This window comes from Poecilia latipinna, unplaced genomic scaffold, assembly GCF_001443285.1.
Source record: "Poecilia latipinna isolate Pla-1442-1.1 unplaced genomic scaffold, P_latipinna-1.0 Scaffold815, whole genome shotgun sequence".
Classification (NCBI taxonomy): Eukaryota; Metazoa; Chordata; class Actinopteri; order Cyprinodontiformes; family Poeciliidae; genus Poecilia; species Poecilia latipinna.
Window position 1 is genome coordinate 92,537 of NW_015113431.1, and position 12,556 is coordinate 105,092.

General features: G+C 41.6%; 2 protein-coding genes across 4 annotated transcripts in view; one reads left to right on the forward strand and one right to left on the reverse strand.

Moving 5' to 3' along the window:
* Positions 1 to 1,851: 1,851 nt before the first annotated feature.
* Positions 1,852 to 6,254, reverse strand: shisa3 (shisa family member 3). Its single transcript, XM_015047231.1, has 2 exons — positions 5,633 to 6,254; positions 1,852 to 3,031 (listed from the first exon to the last, which is right to left on the reverse strand). The coding sequence occupies exons 1-2, from the start codon at positions 5,901 to 5,903 to the stop codon at positions 2,466 to 2,468; spliced, it is 837 nt and encodes a 278-aa protein (XP_014902717.1). The 5' UTR covers positions 5,904 to 6,254; the 3' UTR covers positions 1,852 to 2,465.
* A 1,040-nt stretch (positions 6,255 to 7,294) lies between these two features.
* Positions 7,295 to 12,556, forward strand: part of bend4 (BEN domain containing 4) — a 19,499-nt gene continuing 14,237 nt past the window's right edge. For all 3 annotated transcript variants that reach the window (XM_015047228.1, XM_015047229.1, XM_015047230.1), the window contains exon 1: positions 7,295 to 8,688. In XM_015047228.1, the coding sequence (XP_014902714.1) occupies positions 8,226 to 8,688 (463 nt within the window). In that variant the 5' untranslated portion in view covers positions 7,295 to 8,225. The remainder of the gene's footprint in view (positions 8,689 to 12,556) is intronic.

The window sequence follows — 12,556 nt, forward strand, 5'->3', positions numbered from 1 at the left end:
AAAACATGCAAAGCAGGGGGGCGCAGAGGACCAGGGTTGAGAAACACTGTTATAGACTGTCCTGCTCACCCAGCAATGTGTTCTCTGTTTTTTCAGAGGCACTAATCCATTTCTGTAGATTTTTTTTAATTATTTAGTAAGAGAGAATGATTTATGTCATCAACAAACTTGTTTTTAAAACAGCCAGATTTTCAGAAAGGAATAAAAGATCTCCTAATGTTTCTGACAGTATCTGATGTTTGAAGTTGACCCAAACAAAGAGACGTTAAGCTGGTTCTTTTTTTATTTGACATAATTTAGATGAATGATTGTGGCTGCTGTTAATCATGGTGGTGAATACATTGTTTCGCTAGGAAAACTGACCACAAATCCCAACAACAGGGTTTGATTATATGAAAATCTAAAGAATCCTAACTAATGTGTTCTTGTTATTGTGGCAAACAGAGGTTGTGTCATTTTTCTGAAATGTTTTCAAGAGCTTACAACTGAGGAAAGAGGCAAAGTTCATAAAACATTTTTAACAAAAATAGTCTGAGTTCTCCTGTAGGGAGGGTATCTCTCCAGAGATGTTCTAAATATGTTGCCAACTTGTACTTTCCTTTGAGAGGACAGACGTTGAATGTGTTGCAGATGTTCACCCTGAAACTCATCCTGTAAGATGCATTTTTGTGATAAAAGCTGCAATTTTGTGTATCCTCTCCACGCAGCAGCAAACATCCGCGGCAGGTTTCAGGAGATGCTGATCACCAGATCAGTTTCACACTCAGGTAACCGGGGAACAGAAAGGTCTTTGTGGAGGCTCCCCTATAGCTCCTGCTGCAACATAAACCTGTTTCTGAAGGCAGTTGTTTTTAACACTGCGACCATGCCATGCTCATTGAGCACTGACAATGACGGATCTCAGCTCTGCATTCCTGCCGTGAAGTCTGGCACAAGAAGAAGCTACAGGTAGGGAGCTACCGTGTTGGTCCGGCCCATCCACCAGCCGCCCCCCATTAAGTACTCACTTATTTAGCTGCTTTAATAGGACACCCTCACACATTAGTGTCTAATCTATTTGTTTTCATCTCAGGAAAGGAGGAAATTATGAAATCTAAACGCTTACTGCACTTTTTTGTAGCCATCATTCAGTCACTGAGATGTTTGGGGTGTTTTTCCATGTACAGTCTGTATCACTCTCAAAGTGATACGAATGTTTGGGCTTCGACTCGACATCAACAATGTTTTAATTTCTTTATTTTTGACCACTTCCTGTTGATTTTCTGGTGTTTTGTGAAGGAGCAAGATCCAGTTGCTGCGTCCTCTGGTATTCTCTTATACACGATGATGAGGTTCTCACTGTCAAACTTTAATCTGACCTTCCCGTTCCTCCCCAAAGATGAAACATTTTCTCCTTGCACACCAGCCACGATTGCATAAGCTGAACTTTCATATCAAAAGTACCAAGTGCCTGCTAATGGTCACGTAATTGGAGACTTCTTTTTGCATCTTTTGGTCTGCTTTCATGGTGAACATACTTCAAAAGATCTGACCTGTGCATGTCTGCTAATATCTACTTTCCAGACCAGAATGACTGATTTTAAATTCTTTTCAGACCTCCATAAATCCTTCACTAGACTCATAAACCGCACCAATCTTCTTCTGCAAACTTTTTGGATCTCTTCATGGTGCTTACTCTCCACGGTCAGGAGGACACCAAGCTGGATATCTGAGGTCTAAACTTTCATCATAATGCAGAGCAAAGATTTTCTAATCTTTATCTGATGAGATGATGTTTAATTTTAGTTGACGTAAACATGGAGGTGCCCTTTTTCTATTACCCTTAGGGAAGCTGCAGTTTTTTTTTTGTTTTTTTTTTTTTACAGTTTACAAAAAAGCTAGAAATGTATTTTCTTCATTCTTTATTATTTCTATATACTTGCATTTTTAGGTCTCGTTAGATTGTTTTAAATATCCATATGTCAAAATATCACAAAATCACACACGCTGCTGAAGGGTTTTCTCATTATTTCCCATGACCGTATCTCTGACCCAAGAGGACCAGAGTTGTTTTTGTGTAGATCTCAGATATGCTTCACAGAACTGACAATAAACAGCTTTTAATTAGCGTACATTAGGGAGTCATTTCACAAAAGCCCACATTTCCACACAAAGAAAGAAAGCGTCTCTTCACTCTCAGGTGTCATATTTTACATTTAAAACTTCCTACATTCTCTGTATAATATACTTCTATATTAAAAAAAAAACCAACATTTTGAGACATTTAGATGTTTCTGGAGGAAGTTGGACAAGAGTTTAGTTAGACCACAGGGATCTGCTGGCTTTATAAAAGTGCATAAAATGTAGAAATAGTCCCCAAACAGGCCTGTTGTTGTGTCCAGTCCACTCATTTAGGCAGCCATGTTTGTTCTCATTGACTCATGCTCCGCCGTCCAGGAGTTCCTGTAAGCCTCTGGTTATGCCTGTCAGCTCTGTCCAAAGTCAGCAAAGCCCTTGGTTGCTGTGAAGGCGTCGGGCTGCAGGGGGAAGAAGTACTGCTGGGGAAGCAGGAAGCTGGTGCTCTGAGCGGGATGAGAGGGCTGGTGGAGCTGCAGCTGTGGGTGCTGGAGAGCTCCTGTTATGGGCGGTGATGTGTAGGGCGGAGGCGGTGGAGGAGGTAGTAGAGTCTGTGGGGTCTGAGTGGGAGTGGAGGCTGAGGAGGAGACGGTGGCCGTCACAAGGCAGCCGTGCTGCTGCTGCTGGGCCGAACCCCCCAGAGAAAACCTCCGCGTGGAGCTGCCCCCGCCCGCCGAGCTGGAGCTGGTGGTGGCCGTGCTGGACTGCCGAGACGGGGCGCGCAGGCTGGGCGGGGCCGTGGTCAGGATCATGGGGATGGTCTCTCCCTGGCAGCTGCGCAGAGAGAAGCGGATGGGCTGCTGAGTGGGCTGCTTGGGCCGCAGGCAGGTGCAACAGTAGACCGCCACCAGGGAGCCAACGATGACGAAGGCGATGAAGATGCTTCCCACCATGAGGAAGGGAACATAGATGGGCTCTGAGGGAGAGGAGAGGAAGAGAAGATGCAAATACGATCTACAGCCATGATAGTAAAGCTTCATATCTGGAAAATATTATATACACTGCTCAAAAAAATAAAGGGAACACTCAAATAACATGTCCTAGATCTGAATGAATGAAATATTCTCATTGAATACTTTGTTCTGTACAAAGTTGAATGTGCTGACAACAAAATCACACAAAAATCATCAATGGAAATCAAATTTATTAACCAATGGAGGCCTGGATTTGGAGCCACACACAAAATTAAAGTGAAATGTTCCCTTTATTTTTTTGAGCAGTATATATATAAGAAAGATTCTTCTGTCACTTGAAACTTTGTGAAAATTAGAGGTGCACTGATTGCAGTTTTCTGGGTGAACGCCAATTCAGATTTTGACCGATACCTATTTATTTTTTAGCTGAAATCTTTCTAAATATACAAAGAAAGTCGCTGAGTGGTAACAGTGTGGTGACTATTGTTGACTCCAAATGTGCAGACCTGACCAGCTGAGCGGGTCTGCCAGTCAAACCTCTCACAGCAGAGCAAAATAGGACCATGGATCGATGATTTTTAGACCTTTGTCCAGGTAGATAAGATCGGTGCATATGTATCGGCCGATCACCGATCTCCAAAAATTAAAGAAGTCGGAGTCGATAAGTAAAGTCCAGTACAATCAAAATACGGTACTTTTTAGGACCTCTGATTGTTGTGCTGCATGTTGTATTTTTTATGTTTTTTGCATATGTCTCCACCAGCTCCAAACAGTGAAAAATTTAAATTTCTACACATTGTTTTTTGCAAAGTAGCTTTAACCTCTCTGAATAGATCAGCAACGTCTGAGATTCTCAATTATCTGATTCATTTTAACACCTAAAAACGGATTTGAGTCAAAACGTTCAGTTAAATCTCCAGCTCTGTAGCTTTGGGTTTGTTTTCCTGCTGGGAAGTGAAAAATGCCTTTTTGCTGCCTCTAACGGGTCCTCCAGATTTTACCCTTTATTTAGCTCCTTTAAATTCTGATTATCTTTCCCAACTCTGCAGCATGGTGCTGCCATTGACATGTTTCATTGTGGGATGGCTATTATATCATTCATCCCCTTATCTAACGACACCCTGGGCAAATGCCCATATCAAAAAAAAAAAAAAAAAAAACTCACGCCGTTGGATTTCACCCATAGATTTGAGACTAAAGAAGACTGAATATGAACACCAGTTTTACTTTTCATATTTCCATGTTAAAAATTCTTAAAACTGTGTTATGTGTTGCATCTATTTCAAATAATATGCTACTGTAAGGTTTATTGCATTAGATCCGGGAAACATACATTAAGATTTGTGGCTTTGACATGATGTACAAAGAATATGAATGCTTTCCCAAGGATGCACAAAAAAAAAAACCTTTATCCACACAAATGTATCATTATCAAACACTTTAAATCGTGTTTTTCTTTTGAAACCCATGAAATGTTCTGACCAAAACAGGGACACATTCCTGTTTAACACACAAACATCTCAAGTTGCTCTTTGTGAAGCCTGGTTGCGCTCAGGAAGGAAATCTGTGAGCATTTATTTATTTTATGAGACACAGTGAAATCAGTTCAAGACTTACCCCCGTTTCCCTTCTGGAAATTGAAAGAAAACTGATAAAACCTCTAAATTTAGGCAGCAGAAGATTAAAACTTACACAGCTTACTTTGCATGGTTTGTACAAGCTGTAAAAACGCATTTCCGCGCAATAATGATGTGATTAGCTCAGTTTAAAAACAAGTTATGTTTGGCAGCAGAACGTTGCCAACTTGTGCAGAAACCGGTTTTGATTCTGGAAAACCTTCAACCTCCACTTCCTTAGGTTTCATCTCTATTTCTTTGGAAAAATATATTAAAACTGTGTGTTTTATGAACATCAGGCGAGAGGCAGAGATATGCTGCATTATAATTTATCCAGTTTTTCCACAAATAATCTGAAGTGTGCTGAGGTAAAAGGAAGCATCTGGAGCTAAGATGAAAGCAGGTGGTTTGGAAACTAGACTCTTTTGCCAAAATAATGCTGAGAATACAACTTTGAAACAGCATGAATTTATTGAATCTGAGCAGCTCTCTAAAAGTTCAAAGCTGACGAGAAAATACTTCCAAGGAACAAGAAAAGGAGCCTGAAAACTTGGGCTGAGATTCTGCAGCTACATTTTTCTATTTTATTTTGCAATATTTCTATTTTGGTCATGATTTAAAAAGATTGCACTGCAGTCTTTTTTCTTGGAGACTTCCCCCGCCTCCCCTCCTCTTAAAGACATGAAGACCAAGTCTCTGAAACTTAACCTGTTCTTCCTCATCCAGACTCTCCAGCTGACCTCTGACCTCAACTGAAAGATCTGCCACAACTAATTGTGAACAGCACAAGCATCTAAGCAAATTTTGTAATTTTTATAAACTAGTTACATATTAGTGGTATATAGCTATTGCTGCTGTACAAAATACTTCTTTAAAATAATATTAATAAAACAAAATTTAAAAAAGAACTATAAGTGAGCTAAAACTCTCTGCTTACTTCCATTTATTTGCTTTGAGTTCTGAACAATAAAAACTCCCTAAACTTACGCGGGGTAAACTCCGTGTTGTCCACCTCCCTGTCGTTGGTGCAGACCCCCTGATCCAGGCGTGCGTCCGCGGCCGCGCAGCAGTAGCGCAGCGCGCAGGAGCCGCAGCACACTGTCGCGTCCGTGGTGTCAAAGTCTTCCGGACACTGAAAGCCCTCATGGTAGTTCCCGTTAGAGTCCAGCCAGCCGTGGCAGTACTCCCCCTGAGCGTCCGATATGCGCAGGTTCCAGGTCAGATATCCCAGCAGCAGGCAGTTCCAGAGGCGCACCATCCCGCCCGGCCGCTCCGGGTTCACGGTTCCCCTTCCTCCCGCCGCCTCGCCTCTTGTTCGGCCTCAGCTGCCTGGACGCGGGGTCCGAGCTGGGATGAATGTCCCAACGCGAAACTGGACCCAATGCATGTAAAGTTATGCCATCTTTGCCGCATCCGAAGCGCGGTGGGACATCAGCGGCGTTTGAAGTGAACAGGATCCAAATGATGGGTTTAAGTGACTTTTAAAAGTCTCATCTCCGTGGCGAGTTCTGGTCCAGACGGAGACCGCAAAACCCAGCAGAACCAAATTGCTCCGGTTTCTTCTCCGCTTTTGGTGTAGCGGGATGAGAAGGGGCTGCGTGTGTGTTAGCCTCTCTGCAGATCTGCCGCTTTTGTGAATCGGTGCTTTTGGGTGCGCGCACGGCACCCCACTTCATCCGGACGTGCGCGTTCACGTTGTTCAACAACAAATAGTGATGCCTAAAGATTGACACTAAAGCTCTTATCTTAACTTGTTATAACTAAGAGACGGGCTTCACTTCAGCAACTACAAGTAGGAAAAGCAAAAGCTGACTACAATTTCTGACCATGATTGCGTGGATTTGTTAAATATTAGAGGATAAGCATCAGTCCATTGTGTTTAAACCTGAATTATGCCTTTATTTTACTTTCTAATTTGGGAAGTTATGTTTTTGTGGCAGTTTTTGACTGATCATCCTTTTTTTTTCTTTGTGTAGGACATTATTTTTTGGTCATATTTGAGTTGTTTTTTTTCTGTAAACTGATAGTTTTTATATGTATATTTACCCATTTTTGAATTGTGAATCCCCTTTCTTTCCAGATTTTGTGGGACTTTAAATGTTGTTACTGTAGCTACAGTATATAAGTCTTCATGCTCCTTAAATGTTTTATTGTTTTTTGTTCAACTACAACCTTCAGTGTATTTTATTGGCCAGTTTTTATGTATTTTTCAGCCTTCAGGTGGTTTTCTTGCAGGATGGCTCAATCCATCTTCCTATTAACTCTGTTCACTTTCTTTACCCCCTCTAAAAAAGAGCTTTCCTGCAGCATGATGCTGCCATCACCATGTTTCGCCTCGGGGATGGATGGTTTGTTCAGGGTGATGTGCTGGAAGGAAGTGTAAGACTTTTTGCAAAAGTCTTGGTTGATCTGTCATATTAAACCGCAATAAAATACACCGACATTTGTGGCTCTAATGTTATGAAATGTGAAAATCTCGAGGTATGAATACATTTGCAAGGCACAATGTCTGACAGGCAGTGATTTTGTTGTCTCTGTGATTATTGATGCTATTCACTTGAGGTCACGCTTTGTCTGGAGATTTTCTTTTGTTTTGCCACTTTTCAATATTTATTGGTAGTTTTAAATTAATTTTATTGTAGAATTTCTGAGATTCATTTTGCTTTTGAAATGTACATCTTGTTGGTTCCTTCACACTTACAAAAATGCTATTTACATTTAATTTATATGAAAATTTAGATTTGCTACTTAATTGTGTCTGAATTTTAATTTAACCAATAACCTATATATGCTGTAAAAATGCTAAAAGGCGTAAAACTGATCTGTTTGGTCTTATTGAACGGAAAAAAACTGTGGTTCGAACCTCTTGTTTGAAACCTATTGAGGCGGCGCCCCCTCGTGGCCACACAAACTTTTAAGCCAGGAGTGTTTAGGGCAGCTGTTGGCTGTCTCTCTAACAGCAGATGTCAAACATAAACTTACAACAGACTAAAGATGTAAACACTTGTGTTTCAGGCGCTCGTCTGTAAGCTGTTACTTAAGATGAAATAAGTCAGACCATGAAGCTGCAGTATATTTTTAAGATTGTTTTATGTGTTAATTAGACACTTTTTCCCTTATTCTGTTTTTTTATTATCTTTTTTATTTCAATTGTAGCAACAACTTTTTTTTTTAATATTTGAATTTATGTCGATTCTTTTTGTTCTAAACCAAAATGGCCTCTACTTCCTTTTTTTTTTTTTTTTGTTTCGTAGGATTTTTATTTATTTATTTATTCAGTATAATTTCACGTCGCAGCTACAGCTGCTACAGCGCCCCGCTGTTCTCGGTGGGGATGTTTTCTACACAGAAGTCCCGCCTGTATTTCCCTCTGGAGGAGTCTCAGCTTGCGCTCCCGACTGGGGATTGGAGCGGCCACTTGTCAGTAAGCCAGCTTCACGTAGTGCATGTGTGTGTGTGTGTGTGTGTGTGTGTGTGTGTGTGGAGGGAAACCGAGCCAGACAGTGACGGTCGGATCGCTCACTCATCAGCTGTCTGTCAGGCCAGGACGCCACAAAGAGCAGCTTGACACCCGGCCGGTATGGAGGGAGAGATGCAGCCCGCGGATGAAGGGCCCTGCGCCACGAAGATGTGCCGACAGCAGCGGGGTCCGTACAGCACCCTGAAGCCCTTCCAGAGCAAGCGCTCCGCGGGGAAGTCGCGCTTTGACCGGTCCGCTGCTTTGGAGCTGCCTGTGTTTGGCGACGGGCATCCCTTCACTTTCCATCCCGAACAGCCTCATCCTTTCCAGCAGCAACAGCAGCAGCAGCAGCAGCAGCGGCTGCAGCACCTCCACCAAAACAGCGTCGCTATCAGCAGCAGCCAGCAGCATCACCCGCTGCCTCAGCAACAGCAGCACCACCGTCTCCCATGTGAGGCCAGGCCCAGCAGCAGGGTCCCGACATCCACCTCAGCGGCCACGGCATCCCTCGGCTCCCAGCGGCGCTCCGGCAGCGGTTCGGAGCCCCGGTTCTCCCCGGACTGCACCTACGGAATCAGCACAGGTGGGTGTGAAACTTGTCCTGAGTGAGGTCTGTTAGTTCCGCTCCTTCTCACATGGTGTCTTTCAATTAAATAATAATACTTCACCAGTCTTTGTGTTTTCCGTAAACTAAATATTCTTATGGGAGCGTGAAATATTCCCTTTATATCAACCATATTCAAGTGTTTATGCCTTATGCTCTGCCAAAAGGCGCCTCCAGAAGGTGGTAATTTTGGGGTGCCACTTAAAAACCAGAAGCCAGTGGAGGTTTTTGTTATGACGACATGGCTTTCAGCCCAGGGCGATATGAAAAGGGGACACCACGAGGAAAACAAACATCTGTCAGTTTTCCTGTTGTTTTCTTATTGCTTATTTATGTCCATTTGATGGGAGTGGACTCCTCCATGTGGTGCACACAGTGTTGGCAATTATGATTTGGCATTTAACTAAATGGCCTTTTTATAAGAAATTAGGACTACATTTAAAGTTGAATAGTTGCTCTCTCAACAGATGTTGTTTAAAATTAAATGTAAGGCTTATAAATCTGAATGTGAACACGAGGAAGAGCCTTTTAGTGTACTTTTAGATTTTGAACCACTTTGAAACACAGTTTAAGTAGACTGGTAGACTGCCATAGACTGAGTTATTTAGCAGTGATTACATATGCTTTACAACTAAAATTGTGTTTTTCAACACCACACGTGAAAAACATTGGGTTCTCAGTTTTCTCAAAGCTATCATTTAAATCTGTCCAATCAATTTCTCTTGATATGCATGTATTTCAGTTAGCATGAAATTTATATTTTTTAATTAGCTCTTAATGTTTCTATTAAGTAATCTAATAATAAGCTTTTTGGTCAAATGGTCTTCATTAGGGACGTGTGTTTGGATGTGTGAAAGAGCATCTCGCACCAATCAAGAGCTGTGGCTGCCAGAAGCAAGTTGTCATGTGGGAACCCAAGGTGTAGATCACACCAAAGAAAAAGATTTCTTTCTTAAACAATCTGATGATCTTTTAGTTTGTGCACTGAAATACCTATTAGAGCCATAGTTGTTAAAACATTTGTTTTTTTTTTTTTTTTTTTTTTTTTTGCCAACTAATAAAATTGGTCTATAGTTCTAAAATTCTGTAACTATCCAAATTCATTCACCTAAACAATAAGATCCTGATACTTTCTTCAATCCAGGACCATGACGAAGTGACATAAATTCACAAAGTGGTTTTAATAAAGACATAAAATTAAGGTACATGAAAACCCATAAGTCAGTAAATGTTGAAATTCATAAAATTTGTCTTTGCATCTCCTAAATTTATCCATAAAATATTATAAGGGGTGGTTTTATGCAAAATATATTTTTTATAGGTTTATATCATGTTATAATTTAATTCCCTTATCATACCTGGAGTGTCGCCTTGATTCTTTAAATCTCTTGTGGTAGCCATTTCCTGTTTACTCAAAGCTCCTCCTCGGAGCTACAGTCTGCTCTGTGAGCCTCAACCTCACAGAGCACCTCTTCCCCACTCCTCCACAATTCTGCTCCTCCAGACTAGCGGCAGCAGTGAATAAACACCTGGTAGGACTGAGCATCTGGTGAGCTTGTCAGACAAACTACTTGTCACTGCAACATTCCTAAGAATGATTTTAAACGGTGAAATAAAGGAACATTGTTGTGACGACGTGCTCAAAGCTCAGTGTCGGAAAAGGCAGGAGCCTCTTAAAGAGACAGAGGCCAATTTTTTCAGATGTTAAAATACGAAGTCAAATTTCTTTTCAAATCTGTTTGATGTATGCAGCAATTTTTATAACAACAGAAGGTAACATTTTATTTACTTGATTAATTATTTACTTGATTATGCCATAAAATGTCATTATATGACTACAAAATAAATAAAACCGGTCCTTTAAGCACATAAGCCAGTCTGAACCTAGCATGTCTTTAGACTCTGGTAGGATGTTCATTAATATCACATTTGGATGCATGTAGGAGAACAAACAGAAAGACCCCAGGCTGGGATTTGAACCCTGGACCTGCTTGCAACTAACAGTCCCACAGTGCAGCCTTGAGGGGTTGATTCATTGTGTATGTTTTGTATTTGCTTCCTAGATGTACACTCCTAAACTGTAAGCAGAGTCAATAAGCTGACAGAAAAAGCCAGCATCTCCTAATCCTCATATTTTCCATTTCTTCTTTTGTTCCTCCTGTCAGCAATGATTGATTTACTTGAGTAATGGGAGCAATCGTGATCGAATCTCCTCTTCATGTGCACAAAATTACACTCTTTGCATCTCTCCCTTTTTCTCTGTGCACCATTACGGGTCCTCCCCGTCATCCTGTTGAAACACATTGTTCCCTGCTCATGTTTTCTTTTTTTTTTGTTTCCCCCTCAGCTGCTGTTCATTAGCAGGCTGCATACAGGCAAGAAATGTGTTCCCCATGTGGAGGGCTGGTCCGTGGGAGCCAACATTTAGATGAAAGCGATGAACCTTATCCTGGCAGTTTCAAAATTAAATATTAGACACAGCATCCTTTAATCAGATTTTAATCTGGTTATCTCTGCAGGCAGCAGAGGCTCTTCGTGCTGTTGCGTTTTTTTTTTTGTTGTTTTTTTTTTGCAGCTTCACAGTCAAGTTTTCAGACAGACTCTGGGCGACGCAAACGGCTGCATATTAAATCGTTTTATTGCAAATGTGTGATAGCATGTCGAAAGATCAGTTTAACCCGGTTTTATTGTTTGCATATGTTTCGACAAGCACTTTTCATGCCAAATTGAATCTGCACACGCCATGCAGGATGCGCCAATCCTCAGGTGATAATGGTACATCAAAGTGGTTTTATCTGCACAAATGAGACAGGTTATTGTCTTTCTCCTACCTGTAGGGGAGAAACTGGGTGTCCCTTTTTCTGTGAAGCGCAGCAGCAGAGGCCCTGGAACCTGCAATCAGTTCAACACACAATAACCCAAATTGCATTGAAAAGCCTTTCCCAAAGAGTCGTGATTAAAACAAATGGGCCTCATAAATTTGCTTCTGCCGACCGTGTTGTTTTTAATGAAATTTTATGAGGCTCTCAGCTCTCAGTGCCACAGACCGGGAGAGGAGGGGGAGGTGGGAGCAGGGGTGAGGGTGAATGATATCAGACACATCTCCACGGGTAAACAGAGACAGCACGCATATTAATAAATGCGACACATCTGCGCCAGGCTGATAGACACGTCCGAGCGAGTGGCACCGCCGCCGCAGCGGCCGCCCAGAACTCATGGCGTCTGTTTGTGTGTTTTGTTTGCAGCTACAGTAGACTCATAATCATTACGTGGAGGTGTGTGGGATCGCTTTACCGAGACGTGTCCAGACTACCGGGGGAAATATGCGCGCTGAGGCCTGAATCTGGACTATAACTATGTGCTGATTGTCTTGGTCACAGCAGATACGGCGACCTTAGAGTTTATTGACATCTGAATAAATCACCATAATAAAGCTGACATTTCTATGAACAAAGCGGCTCGCACAAGGCTTTTTGTGGAGCACCTTAGCTCAAAAAAGAGAAGTGAAAGTAGATAGCATCTTATTTTGTATGTGAGCAGGTCGTTTCTTTCTGTTGCCTTTATTTGAAGCTCAAATAATTGTCAGCTTGAGTAAGTGTTAAGTATTCAGATGAGTACTCACAGCTTAAGAATATCAGCACAATGAATTATTAAAAAAAAAAAAATAAAGTCTTAGAATTCATCTAAATTTGTAATACCAGCTGCTCTGCAAAAGTATTCACACTCAAGGTTATGTTACAGCCTCAAACGTCCAATTACTTGATTGGAGTTTTATGTCATAAATCAACACGAAACAGTGCATGTAGTTAACCTGTTTGTCGCGAGAGGACCCAAATTTGGGTCCTCT